The 25,932-nt window shown below is 35.7% G+C and overlaps 1 protein-coding gene across 4 annotated transcripts in view; it reads left to right on the top strand.

The window, feature by feature from the left end:
• Positions 1 to 25,932, top strand: part of LOC132141093 (AT-rich interactive domain-containing protein 3A) — a 67,372-nt gene that overhangs the window by 23,731 nt on the left and 17,709 nt on the right. For all 4 annotated transcript variants that reach the window (XM_059550321.1, XM_059550319.1, XM_059550322.1 and 1 more), the window contains one exon: positions 23,627 to 23,699. In XM_059550321.1, the coding sequence (XP_059406304.1) occupies positions 23,627 to 23,699 (73 nt within the window). The remainder of the gene's footprint in view (positions 1 to 23,626; positions 23,700 to 25,932) is intronic.

Genomic DNA, 25,932 nt, shown 5'->3' with positions numbered 1-25,932 from the left:
TTTGTAGCTGTTCCTATTCATGTTCATCAGGTCATTAGATTTCATTTTTATAAATAAAAACTCTCCAAATCTGCCAGAAGATGGACGTAAGAAAAAAGTCTGTTGTGCTTTCCTGAACATGAGTGTGTTCATTTTTAATGCACTGGGCATTTTTCTATCAATTGATATTAAAGCTGTTTTCTCTTAAGACAGCTCATTGTCTCCTCTGTCTGGCTAACTACCACCCTAAACTTCTGTATTATGTACACACAAAGCACAGTCAGCCTCGAGAAGGCCATACAATTTCTGTATATTGTGGCAACAGAATTGTTCTCGTTATGATAGAGGCATGCATGCATGCTAGTAGCTTTTTGTGAGCTAACATGGCCGACGTGGTGCTAGACTGAAGTAAATTACTGTTGCTCACATTCCAGCGCTGACAGAAGGATATTGACTGGTTTCCATCCTCTGCACAGCCACAGAAGACATTATCTAGGCTGCTGATAAGGAATTCGTATGTCCAGCTTTTCCTGTGTAGACATGAATGGTAAATAGTTTAAGAGCGCAGAGCATTGATCATAAACCACAAAGTTAAAACACCCTCAGCCATATGAACACAAACTGATTTGGAATGTTGCAATTTCTTTGCACAATAAATAAAAAAATAAAACAAATTGAATGCACAATTGAATAACCAAAAACCATTTTTAAATCATTTTAAAAAATATTTTTTATGATTGTTTTATTTATTTATTTTTTTGTAAAGCAATTTGAATGACCATTGTGTATCAAATGTGCTATATAAATAAACTTGACTTGCCAAAAAAAAAATCATTGTTTATTAACGTTTAACACCTCTTTTGAATGACACAAATTCCTAATTATTCTATTTAAAAAAAAAATCGTAATTAAAAAGCTAAGGCACTAGTTCATATTTGGATTTGATTAAGTGTACAGCTTTTCTTTTGACTTATTCCTCTAGATCTTGCTCTGGATTCCTCGGTTCCTTTTGTGGTTTCCACAGTATGGAAAAAAACCCTTTCTGAGGAACTTCAGTCACGTTTATAAATGTGGCAATTACATATATATTTTTTTTCAACGTTTTAGTTTGTACAGTGTATCAGACGCTGAAAATATTTTAACAGATTTTGTAGAATATTGCAGTTACGTGATAAACCGGTGTAATTGTGATGTGTCTTCTTTAGAGCAGGCCAGAACTTGACTATTTGTACATGAGTAAAATAATTTGAATTGTAATGGATGTGGGAAAAAGGTGCAGTGGAGTTTTTACTTCACAGATGACTGCGTTTATATGAAAGTACAAAAATGCAATCAATCAATCAAGACTCGGAATCAATCACATTTTTGCTTTTTAGTGTTTTTTAGTCAGCCTTGATAACTTACAGTGAACAAATGAATATTTAGCCATTTAATATAAATTCAGAATCATTAATTAATTTCTCTTGCATTTTTATTTAATTCACACTTTTTTTGGTGAAGGTGATATTCAGTAATACATTCGGACCCGGTTTATCCTGAAATACTAGCAGCTATTCATTCATTTGTATTGACTTGTAGTCATTGTCATTTCTGTTCGTTTTTTCCTTTGAAATCTTCTCCTGTCACACAAAAAGAAAATGATTATATATGTTAGTATATAACATACAGTTATATATACAGTGACAGTATAAGTCATACAGAGATTCCTTTGGATAAAATTATGTGAAGGGCTAAGAAAAAAAGCCCTGTCTCTTATCAGGTAATGATGTAAGGCTTGCCAGAGAGCAACATGTATCGTGAGAAGCAATTGTGATGAGATGAGGTGTGTTTTATAATGATGTGATTCTATACACAGACATCATGAAACTCAAACATCTGTCTCAGAAAAGCACAAAACGGCATGTAGCTTGCTGCAGATCAGTTTTAGAGCAGCCTTATTCGGTATATTAGATGAACCGTTCTATCAGATGTTTTATCACCTTCATTTCTTGTATGAAATGTGTTCAAATTATAATAAAGTGCACTGCTGTTTTTCTTATTAATCACAGCCTTTTAGGCCGTAGATATCTCATTCCATCTGAAGCAAGCCAATTTCCCTGATATTTTTGTTTAGCATTGAAATACGAAAAAGTGACCTTCTATTTGTTATTCAAAGGCCTGATTCACAAAGCAGGACGACTTAATTGTTGTGTTAGGCCAGTAGTATCATATGAAAGCCATTATCTTGCCTCTGAATACATTTACATTCATTCAGCGCATAATACGATGAAAGTCTCCTCATTTATGTTCAGCCAGGTTAATATTTGAGTATAAATTATGGGTGTTATTAGGTGAAGCAGAGGTCACTGTGTACTTCAGATAAAAACAAATCGTGTTTTTAGGTTTAATGGTCTGTTTGAAGCACATGAATGAATATTTTATCACAGCACATTAAACCACCCTCTTAATTTAGGAGTTAAAACATTAGACATGTTAAAGTGGAGGCTGCTAAAACAATGGTCCCACTCACACACAATGGGCTGGTGACTTTCATTCCAGACTGGATGGAATAAATGACATGGATAATGTAAATGTGTAAACTAAGAGGCTGAATTATCTTTTTCTGTAAATTCATTTAAAATTTGAGTGAGTGCATTTCGACATAAACTTTGTTGTGCTCGTTTAGTCTGAAATACAAGTACTTTAAAGTATTTTATTTCAACCTGAATTGCATTAAACCCAACAGGGCTACACTGCATGTGAACCCCCCAAAAAAAGGTATGGGTCAGGCTGAATGAATACTGAATACTGAATGCTGAATGCTTTCGCTGTGCTGTCATGTTACCGGCCTCAAAAACACATGTATGTACAGCAGGCGGAACGCTTTGATGTCACTAATCATGCCTAGAGTCACTGGGTTTAACCAGCAGCGAATGATCTTTGATGGCCTGGGCTCTCATTAGTAAAAACTTAATTAAAACATTAGTGGAGCAGAACATATTTGCTTTGGGAACATGTTTTAATAGGGAGTGTTCAATTATAGAGTGATTCAGTTGCTGACTGTTATTTTTAACACAAGATATGTGATTGCTAGTGTAGAGAGGTGGAAAGCACTTTTTTGGTATACATGGTTTCAGTTATTTTACTCGACAAAGTAGACATATATGGAGGGTTTTTTGGTCATTAAACATAAGCAACTACTACAGTGTGCCTGTGAGCAGGGCCTCGCAGGCTATTGAACATTGTCTTCAGTGGGGCTTTTCCCCATGAGTATTTGTATTATATGAAAGGGGCCCAGCTGAAGTGTTTCAGAATTAAAACCTCATACGTCTGCTCTATTGGTTGTATCATATAGACCTGGCGTGTTACATGTCTCTGGTGGGGGATGGGTGGCTTTTAGGCTCCTGGTTTGTATGTTACAAAGTAGCTTGCTGTCATTTTGTTAGCCTTTTTACACATTATTATTATATCTTCCTTTTTATTCAAACTGTAAAATTGTGAATATTATGTTCAAAAAAGTTCAAATGTTATTTATTTGAAAAAAAATTCTATAAAAAAATATATGGTAACACTTTAGTATAGGGTCCAATTCACACTAATAACTAGTTGCTTATTAGCATGTGTATTATTAACATATTGGCTGTTTATTAGTGTTTATAAAGTACATATAATGCATGACATCCATAATCCTACCCAATACCCTAAACTTAACAACTACCTTATAAACTATTAATAAGCAGCAAATAAGGAGTTAATTGAGGCAAAAGTCATAGTTAATGGTTAGATAATAGTGAGAATTGGACCCTAAAATAAAGTGTGACCAAATATATATATATGTAAAGGTGGGTTTTATCTAACTTTGTCATTAAAGCAAAATGCAGACATAAATACTGAAGCATTTTGAAATTGATTTTTTTAATTAAAATGTTCACTTAAAAGATGCTGCTAATATAGTTCAAATATAGAATGTAAAGATAATATATAATTTCTAATAAAATAATATAAAGGCATTCTCATTTAGATTTCATGGTTGGACCCCACTGTATATTATGATGAAATGCATTGTTTAATATGATGACATTATTATACATATAATTTAATTTGTATTGCAATCATTGTTTCTGTTAACTTTGGTTGTGGTGGTGTTTATACGTTGTACATAGGGAACAAAATGTTCCTATAGCTTAAGGACAGAGATAAGCTTTTCTTTTGTGTTTATGAAGAAAACCATGTTATCGTTCATATGATAGCAATTGAAAATTGTCTATCTGTTAACACCTACTTAAGAAAAATGCCAAATTGGTCATAACTGCAGCTCCCTTATCAACTGCACCATGTGATGTAGCCATGGCTGCAGACACTTTCTTACCCACTTCTTCATTTTGCAACCGTTATTTATAATAACCGTTATCATGGTTTCACATGACTGTAATGCTTGTCAACATAAATGTTGAAAAACATATCACAGTGGTTTCTCACTTTATCCTGTCAGTTGCTACATACTGTAAGGAGACTGAGTAATGTACAGGGCAACCACAGACTGAAGTGTTTATCTCACTCATGTGGTACCCTTTTTTAATACATTTGCAACAAAACAAGTAATCTTTTTCTACATTTAATTGGGATTTTACCATTCTGTCTGCAAAAATAAAGACTAAGCATAATTCATGTATTTTAATGAGTGAAGGCATTAATGCAGGTTCTTTCGCTATGTTTTATATTTTTAAGAATAGTTTAAGGAAGTTCTGTACATGCACAGAAATGCCTACAAGTTGAAGGAACTATAATGTGTTTTAACATTCTCAGTGTTCTTGGAAAGCCATTAACACTAACTATGCATTTTCCGCACTTGTCCAGACATCACATGCTTTTCATTTAGCGTTAACCTTTTTCTTTTGTCCAAACACATTCATTCAGGACAGGAAGCATTTCAGAGGGAAACAGAATTAGCTGAGGACATTAAGCACAGCCTACATTCTTTACAGGCAGCTAGCGTGAAGCAACATCACAATATCAAATGCTTAATTGTTGATTCTTGGACACTTATTAACATTTTCATTTGGTCAGGGTGTTCTTTGTGCCTGCTCAGGTTAGTCATTCAGAGAAACTGCCTTTAATTTAGCATGTGGTTTAGGTTTCAGTTGGTCAAGTCTTATGCATATTTATGAAAAGCAATGTTGATGGGCTCCCCTTAAAGACTTTTTGATAACACAGTAAAAAAATAGTGATGAATGTTAAATATTACAGTTGCTTTGTTTAAGCTTCTTTACTAAATCTAATGAACTGTAATTGAAGTGAAAGGGTCCAGTCATTTAAAGTGTCGCGAATTGTAGTGCGCTTATTATGGGATTTGTTGTTTACACCAAAAATGAAGCGAATATTTGCATCACTTTACTTGCGAGATGTTTTTCGCACACATAAAAACAATATCAAACATTTTCTGAAACAACCGGATGTGTTAATAAGGTCCTCGCTGAATGGTTTGCCAATCAAATCTTCCGCTCGAGTTGAATTGTTCAACTTGCGCAGAAGATGCGATCGAGGCGAATATCGCTCGTTCACTGCAAACATGTCAAACAAATTCATATCATTTGCGTCAACCAGTGCAAATTTGCGTCTATTCATGTCTTTGCATTGGCTTTGTATATAATGAAATCACGCAAATAACTAAATTGGCTTTTGGGGTGCGCACACCATAAGTAACTTTAAATCAGTGATGCACAATATTTTGGTGCCATATAGGTCAAAATTAATATCCATTTTTCACATTGTATAGAGTACTTTATTGTTTTGCTACCTTGTAGCATTTTTGTTGTAAAACAATTCATTATAATGCTCTGTGATTAATAATATTAAAGTATATATATTTTTTTAATTAATTCTCAGGCTGTGCAACTGAAATAATTATTGACTAATCTGTATCGTCCAGAATTGGTGAATTTTACATACGTTACATTCATTCCCAAACGTTAATTACTGCATGAATTTAAATTCAGAGAGTCTCTAAGCGAACTGTTATTTTCAATGTAAAACCGCAATTCATGCATCAGGTTTTGCATCAGCACCAATAACATACAGTAAAAGGGAGATCCAGCTATGGGGGGCTCGTGTGAATCAGACCTGACCCCTGTGCATCAGCAAAACTGAAATATGGAGCAGCTTCCATGCAGCCGGGAGCCAAAAGGCCTCATTGTTTTGGCCATTGAGTGCTTTTGCTGAGGTTGCATTTGCACTGTTCTGTGGATGTGGCCCCGTTCTGCTATTTGTGTTGTATGCAACGATTAAACATTTGCCTGCTTCGTTAGTCTAGCATTCGACACGTGTAATTGACCTGAGCTAACTCTCTCCTGGCACACAGCGAATCTCAATGTTTAGCATGTTAGCATCACAAACTTACTTAAAGTTATGAATGTACTGGTAGAAAAACAAGGAACTTGATTTTTTTTTAACATGAGTAGTTCCAACAGTAGAGTGTGAAGTTCAATAGGAAAGGAATCGGAGTTCGGTCATCACGATCACACCTGTTTTTGCTGCTAGCTGGGCTCTGGGTTTTAGCTCTATTTTTAATGACAGTGCTGGACATTCCAGTTTTCATGTGGGGATAATTAGAGACATGGCCTTGGGCTCGGAGGGTAAACATCACACAATTACAACAGGATGGAGGAGGGGCCCCAGTCACTGGACGAAAGAAATGGTGAGGGACAGAAAATGCTTAATGACGGGATGGTGTGGGAAAACGCCACAAAGATTCAAGATCTGCCGAACTCCAAAATGACCCCCCCCCCCACCCCGTATTTGTCCAAACACACAGAAGCTGTTGCTCAGAACAGAACTGAATGATCTTTCATGTTCCCTATAGATGTACAATGTTCTTATCAGTTGCAGGATTGGATTCTGAATGTGCTCTGTGGCAAAATCATGCACAGGCATTGTCTACACTGTTTTCTGATGGTGTCACTGGACACAGAGCTGGGCGTGGCTTATTCGTGTCAGCCGATCATACTGTGCCTCTTGCATCGATTGTCATGCAGATCATCAAACATGTGGTGGAAAACATTTTGAAATGCTATCCAGCCACATTTTAGATTGTCATTGGAAATGATTTATTATAGGTGGAGATTGAATCCTTCATGATATCTGACAGCTTTAATGAAATGTTAGAATCAGGAACAATAACTTCAAATAACACAACTACACTTAATGCAATATTCTACAAGGCATCATATACTGTGGGTGTGATTTATGTTTTTGGATAAAGTCTAGATAAAGTCCATACTTTGCCTATAAGAAAACTGCAGTGGAAATCAACAATTCAGTAACAACACAAGAAGCCATGCATGTCGAGGCACATCTAAATGTTTGAGGGTAGACTTCATTTTGGTGATTTTATTGGGGTAAAATAAATAAGAAAATTTGGTTTGATGGGATTTTTTTCTCACTGCAATATACCACATTTGAGACATTGATTGTAACTTGGTTGTGTAACACTCTGTAAATAAAGCTTGACTTGACGTGTTTGTGTGCATGTAGTATGTATTATGTCTGATATAATGTGTTATCTATCTGCTATATTTATTTATGTCTACTGCTTTATTTCATCAAGAATTAATTTTTTCTGTATTAGTGTTCATTGTTTTGTATATGTCGATTGAGAGAACAGAATAACTAACCGCAGTTTGATTTTAGCAGTAGAATTTTAGACTGTAAATACAACATCAGTGTGTGTGTGTGTGTGTGTGTGTGTGTGTGTGTGTGTGTGTGTGTGTGTGTGTGTATATGTGTGTGTATATGTGTGTGTGTGTGTGTGTGTGGGTGTGCTTTCTAGTTTTCTCCTAGTTAATTTAATTAATTAATTAATTTTTAAATAACAAGAAGACATTTTTGAGCTTTGATCTAATTTCAACACTAATGAAAGGTGGTTACATAAATACTCTTACATGATAAAATATGGTAAGTCTTAGTTTTATTAAATTAAAAAGGTTAATATAAAAACTGAAAATATATGCTATTGAAAATAATTACTTCACAATAGTAGAATAATATACAGTATATACACCCACACACACACAAACTTAATAAACCTAACTAATAAAATTATTTTTAAATAAAATGAGTTAAAATCGCTCTATAAAAAAACTCCGGTAGTACAGACCAATATTAGAGCTTGCTTAATTTATTTTAACTCTAACTTCTGCCGATGCACACAGCAGAAAGACTCCTTGCTTCCTCATTACTGTTTTTTGCATAAATCATATCATGTCTGACACTTGTCTTGGCTCAAACACAAGTGAAGGCCAGAGATGTAGCTTCTGTTCCTCTTATGTCATGTCTGCATTAGAGATCATGACGCTCTCCCATCTCATGCATGCAAACACAAATCACTAGCCTTTTATTTTGCATGAAGACCTTGAAGACCAGGAGGGGAGCAGATGACATTATTATCACTACAGAGCCTTACCTCCTTCCCTCAGCTGCAGAGTAAAACAAAGCCCTTGTTTCTTACAAGCACTTGTATGTACAAGGCTGTACTGAGTCTATTTTTCCATAAATTAATGATCGGGGGTGGAGATCAATATATCAATGGAACAGTCTTAATGTCAGCAGCCTCTCTTTGTGTTGATGCTGTGTGGGTCATCGCTACAGCATAATGATGCAATTATTGATTAGCATTTAAAGGCTAATCCATATGATATATTTTCTCATGAGTTTGCATCTTTAGGCTCATGGCATGTTTTCTGTCTGTTTTTTTTTTCCCAACTTGTGGAGAAGCACCATAAATTTGTTAATCAGCATGACTTGTATTCAGGGCTCTACAAAATGGACTGCCTGATTGCCAGCTTGAAAGACGTTCAGGACAGTTGACGGATTTGTCATTGGCCCAATCGGGCCACTGCTGTGCGTCGTCACAAAAGATTGTCATTTGCACGTTTATATACCATGTCAATTTAAACATTCAATTGCTTTTAACGCATTCTAGCACAATTTTGTATTCTGTTCTGTGTACAGCTTGCACATAGAGGTACGTTTCTGACACCACACAAGCCCTAATAAATCTTTCACGACTTCTTGTCCTTTAACAGACAAATACACATGGCCAGTTTGAACATCCAAGCAATATTAAAGCATTCAATTGCAAGAAGATATAAATATTTCCATTCAGTGTTCTCTGAGAACAGCGCACATGCAGAGAGACAAATACATACAAAAGTATGTCAAAATACCCGTCTTGGCGAGCGTCCTACAAAGAAGTCAGTTACCTCTAAGTGCTAAAATAGCTCAAAAAGAAGTCAGATGTGTATCACTATATTGGGTCCATGCAATGTGTTCAAAATGACTGTGCCTAATTTAGCCTACCAGCTGCTGTCGGTATCCTTAATGTTAAAGGGATAGTTCACCCAAAAATGAAAATGTGGTGTTTATCTGCTTACCCCCTGGGCATCCAAGATGTAAGTGACTTTGTTTCTTCAGTAGAACACAAACTGAGATTTTTATCTTAAACCGTTGCAGTCTATCACTCTTATAATGTAAGTGGATGGGAATCACGGCTAAAACATACAATAAAAAAAAAAACAGACCAAAAAAAAACAAATTAAACCCTGCGGCTCGAGATGATACATTGATGTGTAAAGACTACTGGTGGGCATAGATTAATTTTTTTATCTAGATTAATCTCACAGTAATCTTGGAATTAATCTAGATTAATCTAGATTAAAATGGCTCATCTGAATTCTGCCAAAGGCATTCAGAATATGTGTGCTACCCAAATAAAATAATGACTAAAAGTAATCTTTTAGAACGGGTGTGTTCAGTGTATCATCACAAGCTGCAGGGTTTAATTTGGTTTTGTTTGTGTATGTTTTTTTTTTTATTGTATGTTTTAGCCATGATTCCCATCCACTTACATTATAAGAGTGATAGACTGCAACTGTTTGAGCTAAAAATCTCAGTTTGTGTTCTACTGAAGAAACAAAGTCACCTACATCTTGGATGCCCAGGGGGTAAGCAGATAAACATCAAATTTTCATTTTTGGGTGAACTATCCCTTTAATCAATAAAAGAGGGAGAAAGAAACTTTTGTACACTTTTACAATGACTAACCTAATTTTGCATTTGATTATTTAGTTTCTGTATTTGGATAGAAAGTCAAAAACCTAAAGCAGTGTTTAATTTGTATCTTTGTTCTGTTTATTCTATTTATTTGTGCTGTTGCTTGTAATTTGTTCATTTGTTCTTCTTTACCAGCTGTTCACTTGTCTTAAAAAATGTTTGAACTTTATATTTGTTAAGTAAACTTGAATCGAGAATTATAACATTTTACTTGTATTTAAAATGTTGATATCATACAAGCTTATTTATTATAAAACAAGATAACAATAATAACAAATATTAAATGTTTTGTGACAGGGCAAATAAAAATTTTAACTACTGGCCAGACCAGGGCTGCATTTCCCAAAAACACCATAAGCCTAAGTATATCATAGACTCATCGCCCCCAATGGAGCTACGATCAACTTACTGTAAAAGATGCTTACAATGGTTTTGGGAAACCCAGCCCAGGCCACAAAAATAAACAGGATTCTTTTTATATATTTATGAATTTAATGATATACCCATCTATATTTATAATTATATATAATCATCTATAATTATAAACATTTAAGTAGGTACGTTTTTTTTTTTTTTAACCTGAATGTGGTGATGGCTTTTTCATTTTTAATGTTTTTTAAAAACACAAAGGATTTAAGTTTGCTGCATTTTCATCATCTTTACTATAATAATGATTTTATTTTGGAACCGTCGTAATTTTCATAAGTCATCCACTTAATGTTTTTTCTTGGCAGTTCTTTTTGTTATTGTCATTTTTCTAGTGTAGTCCCAACTTGTGATTTCTAATTGATCATTTATCATGTTATGAGCCATTTAATATGAAAGCATGACTCCTATCAGCATTTCTTTTTCATGTAAAGAAAATGTTTGGGAGTGGACGCCATCCATCATACACACGCCCAACATGTTTGTCACATGAACTGTGTTCAAAAGATGTTCTTTAGCCCATTTGTGGGGACACATTGAATAACTGAATTAAGCCAGAGTTGGATTAATTGGCTAGAAGCTTGCTTATCTATCATGATTAGATGTCCCTTTTTTATAGGTAATGGGAGACAGGTGGAATGTTATGTTGTAAAACCGTGTTTCATAAGAGCTTATGATATGTTAGCGTGGGTAGTAATTAATTTTGAGGGAGCGGCGAGAAATGACATGTGAAAGAGGAATGTTTTGTTGCTAATTACAACAGGCAGGATATCTCTCATGATAAAAGATTAATAGTGATAATAATCTGATTCAGCCAAATGATTTCATGTATGACTGAATCTGAATTTTATAGGACTAGAGGGCATGTGGCTTTGAAGAAACAAAAATGAAGGGAAAGCTTGCAATAATATGGCTGAGTCATTGTGTAACAACTAAAGGCAACACTAGAAAAAAGAAAATGAATGAGTAGGAGAGGTGTGTATTCTTCACTAACCTTTAACCTTTACAGACAGAGCATGCACACCCCTTTCTAACATGAGCGTGCAAACAGAAAGCTCTTTTATACATTTAAATTGTAAACTACTTAAAAAGATAGAGTGAAAGTATGTCCTGTATCAATAAATGTGCAATGTTTTTCTTAGGCCGTTCACTTAGATTGACTCACAGCATAATTTGCATCAAGTCATTATAGACAATGGAGTCAGGTATTCAGGTGCAGGTATTCCTATCCTAGCTATTAGCATACCCTAACCGCTGCGTAAAATCCAAACCCTGATGTTTGACTAGTGGCGTATTGTCTATTCCATGTAGCTTTTTATTAAAGGGGTCATATGATGCGATTTCAGTTTTTCCTTTCTCTTTGGATAGTTACAAGCTCTTGGTTCATAAAGAAGATCTGTAAAGTCGCAAAAACTAAAGTCTGAAATCCAAAGAGATATTCTTTTTAAAAGTTAAGAGTCAACCACACCCTCCTAAAATGGCTCGTTCTAACATGCCCCCACATCTACATCACGATGTGGTGAGATTTGCATAATGCTGCCACAATGTTCACACTTGCTGTTGCCGCTGCTGACATGTTGTGGAGATGCTGTGTGTTACGCTGTGAAAGGAAAGCTACTTTTATTGGCCTTCTAAAAGAGGACACAACTAGAAATCAGTGGTTAAGTTGTATTTACAACACTGTTCTGGAACATTCCAACCCAAATATTCAGATTTGTGCAGTGCATTTTGCGGAGGACAAGGACTGTTTCCTGTAAGAGTAGCCTTTAATGCCGGTGTCTCTTTCTATAAAGTGGTGCAATTCCAACTTTGCAAGGACAGTCTGGCGCTTCTGACTCACAGTCTGTACGTTTTTTTATATTAAAAGAATTTGCCACTGATGATTCAAACACGAGTTTTGAGCAGTGTAGAATAGTGCTTGATTTATTTCGTTTCTCTGATCACAAATGCAGACATGGTTTTATGTTTATGCGGCGCGATACACAACGCAACATGTAAAAAGACAGTATAAGTCATTATAATCAGTAACTATGTCCCCACTGGGTACAACAAATGCCTTGTTTGTAATGGGTTTTATTGTTTATGTCTTGTCGCGCTCGTACACGGCATCATCACGCATGAGGTATTCAGCCAATCACAATGCACGGGATAACTGGCCAATCAGAAAACACCACGCTTTTCAGAATGTATGCTTTGTGAAAACCGACGCGTTTCAGAAAGGCGGTGCATAGAGGAGCAACAATAATGTACAGTATGTGGAAAATAATGTGTTTTTTTAAACCTTAAACCACATAAACACATTGCATTACACCAAATAATGTTCTTTTTAGCAATGTCAAATGAGCCCTTTACACAGTCCTTTAAGACTGTACATCTGACTTACACATAAAAGCGACCAATCACTAATCGTTTTATTTTTTACATACAATCTAAGGTCAGATCAGTCTCATTTAGTTAATGGTGTGACACAATTTGCTAATACTACTGAATATATTGAGTTAAAGCTATGTTAGTTCAAGGTTGCTCTGTCAAAATGCCGTATTTGATAGACATGTGCCATATGACATCACGGTAATGAACATGATATTGTTATATTACTAATTCTATGCTATAAATATTATCTGTATGTTCTTTTTATGTGTTACATTATGTGTTTGTGTAATATATGTATGTCATTTATGAATGAATTTTAGCTTTTTTATTTTTGCGCAAATTTTATTTTGGTAAAATGTACTTATCTCTTTTTCTCATGTTTCAATTCTAGTCTGCTTTCTGTAGCGAAATGATGTGAGAAAGATCTAGTGAATAACGCTTCCTCTGTAGTCAAGGTCTGTAGGCCTTTGGAGAGTCTAGGGAGTCCGATAAAATGTTTCCCATTCAAAATACGTACAAAATATTTATAAGCAGATTTTGGGATGTTGAGAAAGACAAAAGTGGATGAAGAGGGGCTGAAAGTGGTAAAAGGGTAGACGGCCTTATGATAATCTTTGTTTATCCAATCAGTTTGTAAAGTATTTGTTCAGTGATAAATTATTAGTTTTACTAAATAAATGCTCTTTAGATCTCTGAGATAAAGGTTAAGAAAGGCTACTGTAGAATGCAAACATAGACAAATAAATGTTGTGTCCTGGTTTCATCTTATAGGTGAATTTCCACCATCATAGATTAAACTTTGGCAAATCCAGTGATTAGTTCTTCCTCAGAAGCACTTATTTTATAAGTTCAGTACCTTGTAAATATGTCTTGGTTTTCAGGTGAATTGATAAAACAGATGTGTTCATGAAGCAAGTCATTCAGACTAGAGTTTACCAGATCATGCAAGCTTTCCAGTTTTGTGTGTATAATCCATCAGACATTCATTAATGCCTCTCTGCTGCTGTGACTAGTGTACAGTCCACTCTTAACACCATATCGAAGCATGCACCTCTTTATTTTCCGTATTTAGAACACCAAACCGAAAGATACACCACAAAAGACCTGTAAAACTTTGCAATATTTCAAAAGCATCTTTTATTGCTTTATATAGTTAATGAGTAATCAAGAATGCAATGTACAGTTGGGTTATATGGTACATACTAGATTCTGATTTTATTCTGCATAATAAAGCTTTATCAGTTGCTCCTCAGTCATCAATGTAGAGTTTATGGGCCTATCGCTTTTAATAGTCTTAAGATAAATCCAACAATCAGCCCTTTCTGATACTGTATGTAGAAGCTGATAAATCCAGTATGTAGCGGCTATAAGTTCAGGCCCTTACATTCTCTATACATCCTCTCAAAGGTCAGGTTGGAAAAAGACATGAAGCCAAGGACTGTAATCCAGGACCAGTATACTGCCACCAGAAGATTGATGGAAAACAAACATGCAGAAACCATCCTGGTCAGACGATGTATAATTCATAAGGCTCTACTTGAGTGCCTATGAAGATTTGCTGTGTTTTTGACTTGTAATTAAAGAGTGAAATGTGAGTGCTGAGCAGTTTTCCGCCTAATCCCTTAATTGCATGATGGGGGCTTGCCATTAAAGTGTCTTAAATTCTGTCAAACAACCCACATTCCCTTTCCCTTACCCCCATACATGAATGAGGTCAAACTGTGACTCTAGCACAATGAATTTCATTCATGTCAAAGGTGGAAGTATCAGAAGCAGATGTGATGAAGTAGCAGATGCAAAGACTGAAAATGGGTCTTATTCAGTTGCCTTTTTACATCCGATAATCTCTGTGGAACTTGAGGTCAGGCAGAGCAGCTTCAGGCGTCTTTTGCAATCTCATGGACAAAGCGTTTGTCCTCAGATCACACAGTAAAACACAATGGTGAAGGACGGTTGATGGACCATCCCCACATTCTCCCCTGTGACACTTCACCATCCTGAAGAAAGCAGAAGCAGCGGTTGATGTCTGAGCCAGGATTGCGTGATATGACGGCTTATACCGACCAATCCAAACATGTGAATGTGAATAGTACATTTATATATATATTAGGGGGGGGGCATAGATTAATTTTTTTAATCTAGATTAATCTCACTGTAATCTTGGAATTAATCTAGATTAAAATGTCTTATTTTAATTCTGCCAAAGGCATTCAGAATATGTGTGCTACCCAAATAAAATAATGACTAAAAGTAAGTCTTTTAGAACGGGTTTCTCAAGACAGGTGGTGCATTAGACCAGGGACTCATCTCCTGTTTCCACAATGCATCACAAAGTGCTTGAGAAAGCTGTAAACTAACCTTACGCCTGCTTCACACATACTCCTTCTGCAGTGCGTTACGTTTCGTATTATTTTACGCACCCATGTTAACGGATTCCAGTGTTCATGCGGTTGCGGTCCGTCAGTGTGTTCCAGGAGCGGTTCGTCTGCAGCAGTGCAGCGATCGTTTACGTACCGAGTAGCGGACTGCAAACGCGTCCTGTGTGAAAGCACAATGAGTATGAGTCCGTGCTGCTTCTGCACCACATACGTAACGCACACGGACTGCATACGCACTGCAGATGGAGTATGTGTGAAACCGGGGTGCATCTTGTCGAGGTTTCCATTTAAGCTTCTTAAAAAAAAAATTTCCCTGAAGCAAACCCGGCGGCTTCAGCTGGATCCATGTTAGCACGTCACGTTTGATGTGGTAATTTCATAGTAGGCATACACACAGGTTCGAAGACTCGTTCTCGCCCCCTACAGTGCCTAGTATAGACCCAGCTCTCAACTACAACTTTGAGAATAGATTAACGGCGATTATTTTTTTTTTCACCCGATAAGAGCTTCCCGTTAACGCAGCACATTAACGCCGATAACGGCCAAAAGACCCGGTACTTCGGTACCAAGTCGGTACTAAAATTTTTTAAATGTGACGGTACCAGGTTTCTTTAAGTACCGGTAGTACCGAGGTACCATTCAAACCCGGTTCAGCACTATGATTTCCGCGAAGCAGAAAACGAGGACGGAATCTCAAAATCCAGTCATGAAAATGAAACTTACATTTTAATATGGACAGTCATGGAATTTGTCAAAGTTAGCATAAATTAATCAAATCAAATCTCCATATGGACCAGCATCTGTAAATGTTAAGCCGCAAAAGTTGTTTGAAATATGAATCCGTGTTCTGCGCGTCTCTGTGTGAATTAGTGAATGGCAGAGACGTGCGGGTTTGTTTACTACATAGACTGAAGCGCATGACGCTTGCATTAATTTCAGAATCTGAGTTTCATTTTCCTCTCTTCATCAAGCGATCTGAACTTTTCAGTTCATCTCAATGGACGCACAGCGCACCTGTAATTGATGCTCTGTAAACTCTTTGTGAAGGCGCACGACTCACAGTCGCTTTACTGATAGCGCTGTTTCTCACACATGCAAAGAGAGAGAGCGATAGTCTTACCACGCTGAATCGACACGCAATATGTAATCTATAGTTTGTTGTCTTCTCCTGTCAAAATAATGGAGTTCATTTAGAATTACAGAATCATATTCATTTTCGAACAAGCAGAAGACATACCGGTTTCTCCGGTAGTGGAGCGGAGCTAATGCACAAATGGCAATTTCATTGGCTGGCGCTGATTTAGTACGTCCCTGTTTTGATTTCAACAAATCAGTTTGACCGAACGCAGACAACGTGATTAATATTCATGAACCCAGTAGCTCATCAATTCATAGTGCATTGTACATATATTAGTATGATAGTAGAATTAGTAGTAGTATTATATTTTAATAATAATTAATATGATCTATTACTATTTTTTTACAGAAACCCTCAATGACCAAAAATATCTTAAGCATCACCACCAGTCTTAAGTTCAGTTAAAATGACAAATATGCATTCATTAGGCCTAAAAGCTAATTTTTACATAAAGGCATTGTGCTAGAAATATTACTATTATTTAGTAAAATGTATGTGATACTGCTACTACTGTTGAAAAAATTTATAAAATTTAAAGAAATAAATCACAATATTTCTTCCATGTTTTAATTTTAATAGCAAATCCCCTTTATTTACCAAAAATAAAATGTGTTTAAATTTCATAAATTAAAAGACAAATTAAATTTGGGTGAAACTTGTTTACTGTTTTTCATAATTATATAACTTGTAGAAAAACTTTAAACACAATTGTAAATAAGTATAAAGAATGGCATTGGTTTTATTTTTAGTGCTAAAAAGTTTTTTTTTTTAATTAGCATATTTTTGTGTTTTGCTTTGGTACCGAAATTGGTACCGAGAACCGTGGATTTTCACTGGTATCGGTACCGAATACTGAAATTTTGGTACCGTGACAACACTAATAAGATGAATAGATGTGGGGGTAAGTTGTAATATGTGACTTTGATCCACATATACTACTGTAGAATCTTGTGAAGGCTTCCAAGAGATAACTGTTCGGTTGATGGCAGATAGCTTCTCGAAATCAAGAGCACCTTTAAAAGATAAAGGACTGACTGAACCTAGTGTGAATGTTTTTTGGTAGCCATGTTTGAACATGATTAATGTGCGATAGAACAGCAGACATCTCTCTGCTGAAGTCTTCTCTTAGAAATATATCTGCTTCTTTTTAGAATTCAGTTTGCTTGATTTAATAAAAATACCTTATATCACAAATCTAGTATTTTACCTAATTCATACTTATAAGTGAAATACTTCAAAACAAAATTGGGTTCAAAATCGTTTTATAATTATATTTGTGAGCAGTATTTAAACAGATCAGTTTACACTAAACACCACCTAAGAACTTACGCTCCATAATTTAGTCAAAAACAGTGATTAAGAGCAGCATTTATAATAAATATTAAGTTTATAATAAAGGCTTTATGTCATTATTGTAAATATTATAGCAATAAAATATTGACACTTTTGTTTAACACATAAAATATATTATTATTTATCATTTTGATGTAATTCTGACATGTTATTTTATTATAAACATAAAATAATAGTTAACCAAATATTAATAATTAATATTAATTCACTTTTGTTTTGTTTTAGTCTTTAAAGGACCGTTCACACGATAAAGATATAGTTGTAAAAATCGTTCTCAGTATTAAAGAATAGTAGAGTCCACACCACAGCTATAACGATAAAGACTCGTTAGATCACTTTCAGAAAGAATTTTTTTTTTTCAGCTGATGTACCGATTAAAATATTGACAGCCAATCATAATCAATCCTGAGAATAAACAGACATTGTCCGCCAGTTTGGACACTAATATCGTTGTCTTTATAGGTTTCGTTCTTGGTGTGAACAGGCCATGGCTATAAGATGACATTAGAATTTTGGCTGATACACAGATTTTTGAATTCCCACAGCATCATGACACTATGACAGTCAGGTTTAGTCTGGGCAAAGGTCCGCGCTAAAGACAGAAGGGCCTTTCTCACACCTCCCACAGGGGCTCCCTGTGCTGGCCCTGTAAAATTACACTTAGCTCTGCCAGAACAGTACATGCTCAACTCACTGCCACTTTATCCAGTCCGTCAGCTCAAGTACCCGGACAAATCCCATTAGGAGGAACTCCATCAAGGCAAAGACAAAGATCAGCTCTTCATATTAGCTTACACATCTCATTATGTCAGCTGAGCTCGCTGCAGAGCTGCACACTGTTGCGAGGATCAGGGTGTGTGTGTGTGTGTGTGTAATGGAATGGAAGCAGCACTGGCAGTCAGCCAGTTTGGAGCAGTGCCAGCGTGACCAGTTGTGTTGTTCTCTAATTAACTCCTGCTCCCTTGCGTCGGTGCTTCTCACACACTCACACTCACATTCGAACACACAGGCACATGAAGCCCAGCAGTTTCCCAGGAGCTCTGGGACCAGGTGCGCACACACACGTGTCCACACACACTATCAGTGCCACACACAATGGAGAAGATTCTTGGGATCGATTCTGTTGTCATGGGATTTTTTTTCTCTGGTATTGATGCTTGTTAATTAGTGGTTTGTTAGCACAGACGGTGATTGTTACCCTCAAAATTATTTATTATACTAACTTTTTGTTCTCATTCTCACAGTGGTCCATAATACCAGTAATTAAAAAAATATACAGCCCTCACATTTTCTGAGCTTCAGTACTTCTAGTCTTAGTTTAACCTTACATGAGAGACAACGGACGTCTGGTCATTATCACAAAATACACCCTCACAGGGCAACCAGATCCCCCTGAAGAGATTGTTTTGCAGTAATGACCATCTGACTGTATATTATCTCGCTTTTTACATGGCTATTTACTAAATGAATGAATAAATGGACATGGAATATTGATTTTAATTTAAAGTATTTTATAATGTGAGAATAAAAAATGCTTTTAGAGCCATGAAACTAACCCAATGGATAAAGACAGTTACACAGTTTAGTGTACTGCTCAGCCAAGAGCCTCAAGATAACTTGATAAAATAAAAACAAAAGGTGCATTAAGATGAGGTAAAATAACTAAAAATCAAGATAGCATTTATTTTATTTCATCTCCTCAAGTATTTTTTTATTTGAAGAATATAAAAGTGTGATTTATAGACCTGGAATAATCATATAAATTAATATAATCTCATAACTCCTTAGGAATTTTTATTATTTTGATGAATATACATTTTTCTAATTGTTTTATCCACATTGATTAATCGGATAGAGATTTTGACGATTGACCAACCAGAATGAGGTTATTTGAAATAGATTTTTTTGTTGCAAAAATCATAATGAAAATATATCCACTAATATGTTCTTTTATTGTGCCTTATTTCTAAATTATAATACCTTGCATTTTTGCCTTTGATCTGTGCTGTTAGCCAGACTTTTGAATGAGTATAACACTGGGTGTGTGTCATTTGCAAGGTCTCAGAGATTATGTGGTGTAGAACTAAAAGCATTTCCAAACTTTTGTCAACAGTCAGTCAGTCCCTCTGCTGAGCCTCCAGGTTTTGGTATCACATGTAGCAGCTCTAGACTGCCTGAAGCTCCACTTAAAGTGGGTTCATAGTCATAGCCCAGCTCCCTCTTCATTGCTTTTGACAAAACAATCGGTGTGTGTGTGTGTGTGTGTGTGTGTGTGTGTGTGTGTGTGTGTGTGTGTCTTGTCACAAAGAATGTCACCCTGTCACTGGCCCACCTACCTGCTGTGAGAATTGTGAAACAATGTCTATAGCATGACTCTCGTACACTGTTTGTATAAACATAAAAGTGTATGTTTTTTTTTCTACTCCCAGTCTGAGAGGCAATGTCCTTGATTTGATGGTCTGATTTTGTTTGAAAGAGCTGGTAAAAACATTTCAGTCCTGGGTGATCATGTATTGTATTGTGAAGAGCTCCCTCTACTGAAATCCTGGCAAAATACTTCTTTGAACAATACAGGGATGCATTGAGATCTAATTTAAAAGCATACAAAGGTTTTACTTTGTACTTTGCTTTCCATGTGTTCTGAAATTTTTTCACAAAAACAAACTGTATGTGAAGTAATTCAGAAATTACTCAAACATGTTTAGCATCGTCCGCTCATACATTCTTTTGCCCATACATGTTGAACCTGTAGTTGCTGAAGGTTGAGTCAGGGTGTGATCATATAATGTCGCAGAAGCCTTGGGGGTTTGAAACTGTAACCAGCTTGTGTTATCTGACACTACGAAGAATCATTGAGACGCTTCATAACGATCACACACATGTGTAAATCAGACAGGCTTACAAGTGACATAGATAGGTGACTTCTGTGCATGTAAAGAGGTTTGAATTAATAACCAGCCAGTTTAACTGAGGCATTTTAAATATATTTAATATGTATTATTATTATTATTATTAGTTAAGAAAAAACTGCTTAAATTGAATTACTAATTAAAAAAATAAAAGTCTGAGACCAGTGAAATGGTCCGCTTGGAATTGTAAGGTTCTGTCTGCATTCCGAGTAGTTTTGAGATATTGAGCTTCAAAGTTGTTGCATTCCATTCGCCTGTGTAGATAGAACCTTTTTGTTATGTTTTTTATAAAAAGTCCCAGAATGTAGACAATATAAAAAAATCTACCACATAATGTAAATAAGCTGTCACAGAATAAGAATATGTGAATAGCTCAATTTTGGCAAAAATGTCAAATAGAAACTTATAATTCCAAGGGGACGAAATGCATATATTTAGCATTTTTCTAATTTAATACACAATTTGTATTGCACATTATATCATTAACGCAATAAATGTCATTATGCAAAATGAATTATTTGAATTGTCTCCCTCTGTCCTTTAGCAATCAAGCAACATAAACTCCACATTTGTTTAAAACTAAAAATGCTTGGTTAAAACAACCCAGTGTTTTACAACAACAACACAGAGCGGATACTTGGGCTTCCAGTATTTAAATTATACTATTGGGCAGCAAATGCTAGAGCTCTATCCTACTGGCAGAAGGGTGTTCTTAGTGAAATTTCCTCTATAGCTGATCCACTATGGCTTAAGATAGAGACAATATCCCTAACTAAATCTTGTCTTCCAGTTCTACTTTTCTCAAAGGTGTCTCCTTCATCAAAATCGGTTAGGAATAATTTTATGATTAACAATTCTATATGAATATTAAACCAAGTAAGAAGATATTGCACTTTGCCTGACGTCTCTGTACATACTCCAGTTGCTTACAGTCATTTGTTTAAGGCATCAGAACTCGATCTGGGGTTTGCTACATGGAGAAACAAAGGTTTAAAGTCCATTGGGGACCTCTATGTAGATGACATGTTTGCATCCTTTAGTCAATTACAGTCCATATTTAATCTTCCTAGGTCTGATTTTTGTTCAATAAATAACAGACACAGGCTGATCCAGTTTAAAGCTGAGTTTGAAAAACAAAGATTGTATTATTCCAAAGTTATTATTATTATTATTATTATTCCAAACAGAGGGCTCCCTATCGCATCTGTTCTGGTTTTGTCCTAACCTGCTTGATTTTTGGAGTATCATTTTCCATTTTTTCAAAGGTTTTTCAAAAGGTTGTGCAGCCTGATCCCATTTTAGCAATTTTAGGGACTTCTGAAAAAAAATCACAATTTGTAATCTTTCTGTTGTTGTTGTTTTTTGTTGTTTTTTTCAGATATTAATTCAGATTTTGAATCACAGTTTATCAGTGTAGTCACAGACTTTTGGACATGACTGTATGTAATTTAACAAAATAGATTATGCAATATAATAAGTGATTTCAAATTCTGAATTATTCCAGTCACACCAAGATTTAGATTCATGGGAGTCTTGTGAGACTACATGCATCAGTGCTCTGCATTCCTGCAGTCATAATGCTGGGAATAGAACTAATATGAGCATAATGGACCACTCAGAGGTGAAGTAGAGCTCTAATGTATTTTCCATCTGTTAATATTTAATGCAGTGTTGTAGACGTCATTACACTTTTGACTTAATTACCCCTTTACTGGTCACCCTAGCTTAGTGGTGACCTCTACAACTGACAGTGTCACAATTACATCACCTCTTGATGAATCTTAATGAATCGCTAATTTACTGTTATGGCTGCTGGCACTTCAACTGAAGTGGGCAGAGTGTTGCATAGATAATATTGTGGTCAGTGTATTAAAGATGATTAAAAAAATTTGAGATGCTGTTTTATGTTTCTTTAAATTAGAAAAATAAAAAATCTATTCTGATTTCAGTATTTCAGTATTCAGTATAGAAATATTTAATACAATTTCATTGGATATAACAGAAGTCCCGATTTATCACCGAATGTTTTGTTGTCTGACTTATGCAATGTCTGTATTTAAATCTGCATACGTTGAGAAGCAGGATTCTCTTGTTACACATTCTGTGCCTTGTTCTTCAGGGTTTACATTCTGTCGCTCAACAACTTGCCAGGCAGTTGATCATATGTCCTAGCTTGTTCATCGATATCCACACAATCACATTAAAGCCACACATATGGACAACCACTTAGCAAATGCAGATTCATTTAAATTCACTTTGATTCAAATGTCAGCTTTGTTGCCATGCATCATGAATGTATGAAGCATACAGACTTTGTCAGATATCATCAATGCAGGTGACTTGACAGGCTTTACTGCATTTCAGAGCTTCATTCCCGATAAGAGATTTTCTTCACCCGTCGTATATTGCGAACAGAACTTGTTTTATTTGCCCCGTACGCCTTGGAAATGTCACATATGGGTAAAAGCCTGTTGTGTCTTATTCACACTTTAAACCCACTGTACCTTTTTCTGAGGCATTGATTGCATTGGTCCTTCAATATTGGTGACAGCTAATACACTCCTAAATGATCGGTTATTATCTCCGGGGCCTTGTTCCATGTGCCCTGCTGTTTCCAAAGGTCATCCCTCTGTCTTCCTGTATCGACCTGCTCGCCTGTTAACGTAGCCTAAGACTTATTGAAAGTGAAGGTTGAGGAAAGTATTTCCATCAGGTTGCAGTCTTCTCCTTCACGAGACGGCTTTTAAAAAGCTCTTTTGAGCATGTCCATTCAGAGACAGGGGACAGGATGAGAAAACATAATGGATATGCCAATAAAGGGAAAAGCGCCCATAAAATGCATGTGGTTTTTCCACTGGTGTGAGTGTATCAGCATCCAGCCTTAATATGATATATTTAACGATAGAAGGGGAGCGCTGTATGTGCTTCACACTTAAAGCGAAATCCTCAAAATACTAACAAAGCATCTTCTGTTCATTTCACAGCTGTACGAACTGGACGATGATGAGAAAAGAAAGGAGTTTCTAGATGATCTCTTCAGTTTCATGCAAAAAAGAGGTGAGTCTTGTTTTGTGCAGCAATTCAGATCGCAAATGTCAGTAGAAGCACACACCCATTCACACCCACATTGCAAAACCATATGTTGCTTTTAGATGATAATGAATAATTATAGGGCTTGCTGGCAATATTTTGGACATATTCCAGGTGAAATTGTATTTACTCTTCTTGATGGAAAACTAAATAAGAAAAGAAACTTTTTAAAAAAAAAAATACGAGTAAATACAAGGGTTTCTGTATTTTTTAAGAATATAACGAAGGACTTCTTTTGTAGGAACAGTTCAAATAAGTAGGTTTGATTATACTTGTGTGCCACCTGTGTTTGGAAACAAAGCATCATAAATGTCTAACCACCCATCTGCGGTCTTGCCAACAATAGAAATGCAGGGTTTATTGTTTTGGTAAATGCTGAGAATGTGTAGATACTATTGTGATAGGCTTTTTCAGGTTTCCTGCTTGAACCGTCCATTTCTCTGAAGTGTTGCTGCCGCTTTGGCGTGTTTCTGCCCCTGATGCTATCTGAAACAACGGCTTCTGCTGTTTGTTTTATAATTACTCGCAGATTATGTGAAAACATCCCTGAGGGGATGACCTTGCCACGGTAGGGAAGCCAGCATCCTGGTATTATGTTAGCCGGCCGTGGCATAATGAATTTATTGAGGAGGGAGGTACATCATCTGAGACGTTTTTCCCACCAAGGTGTTTCAGCAGACATCAGCCTCCTACATTTTATAGAGGAACTTTAATGGCCTTGCATAACATGAGGAAGTTTGCAGCCTTTGATGACTTTCCAAGACAGGACAGAGCTATTTTAAGTGCACAGGACCGTTTTTGTTGTTTGGTGTGGCTCTGTTTTGGTAATACGGTTTATTTGCCCTATCGTTTTGGTTTATATCCAAGTTGATGTTTTTTCCTAAACAATTAAAAACTCATTTGTGTGGCTCTGTTTTGGTAATATGGTAATTATTATGAACTTATGTGCATTTTTTCTGCAGGACAAACAGAAAGCGCATTAGATTTTTTTCTGAGAAAGAAGAACTGGGAAAGAAACTCTCTTAATCCTTGAATGATGACAGATGTGTCTTTCCAACAGTTGAGGCTGTGACTTCCTTACACATTACACTGAAAGTACTAAACCTATGTAAATGTATTGTGCTGAACTTGCAGACTGTCAGCAGTACAATATATATATTATTACTAAATAGCTCACAAAATTTTGACTGCTTACTATTCAGAGCTCATTTCATGCTTTTGTAAATACATACAATATATCAGTGCTAAAATGAAATTAGATCCAGGTTTTGAAGGAGAGATTCAGCTGCAATTAAAAATGTACAGTATTAGATTACTTTAATTTCATAAAATAAATATGTATATTATTATATTAATGTTACTATTATAATATTGAATTTAAAATGTTAGAACTAATTATCTAATTGTATAAATGACGTTTCAGTTACAAAAAAGTGTCACATTAAAATGAATATAGTAAATATACTTTTAAAAAATGACAATAAATTCATAAACTTTTACAAATTAAGCATAAAATAATGAGCAAAGAATATTATTATTAATAATGAGCCAAAAATAATATTATTACAAAAGTTGTAGTATTTTGAGTTAAAACTTTCTAGTAAAATTAAGAAAATAAAAGTCGTAGCATTATTAATTATAATCTGCTCATAATGTAACTAATTCAATTAAAAATAATTGTTAAGTATGATATGGAAAGCATCTTTTCTGAGGCTTTCCATACCAGTGACACGTTTGTTTTTTTCTCCATGTGTGGCCATTTTTGACTAGCCAAACTATTTTTGCAACAGATTTTCGTGTTTTAAACAGAACCCCATTTCAGAGGTTTGGTTTAGTGTTTGAGGCAGTTACAGGTCACAGTATATCTGATTTATTTTCCCTGAGAGGCAACAGATGACAGAGAGGGCTGAGTTGTCATTTAGCTCTTTCTCATCTGTTTGAATGTGTGATGACAGGAATGCAGGGTAGGTTTTATCGCGGTTCATGCTGTTGTTATTGCGCTATGGGCTAATCCAGTGAGGAGTCATCCAGTCTGGTGATGCCATGACATAAAAATGCCTGAATGCAGCAAAGTGAGGCTCTTCCTGTCAGCTCAGGCATAAGATCAAATATAATTAAATCCCTGCTGCCTCTGTTCTTATGCTTGATGTCTAAATCTGTATTGACTTCATCGCTCAGGAAATCAGAAGACCCAGTGCAC

Source organism: Carassius carassius, chromosome 5 (genome assembly GCF_963082965.1).
Source record: "Carassius carassius chromosome 5, fCarCar2.1, whole genome shotgun sequence".
In the NCBI taxonomy this organism is placed as follows: domain Eukaryota; kingdom Metazoa; phylum Chordata; class Actinopteri; order Cypriniformes; family Cyprinidae; genus Carassius; species Carassius carassius.
The sequence above is the reverse complement of the archived record's forward strand: the minus strand, read 5'-3'. Positions and strand labels throughout refer to the sequence as shown.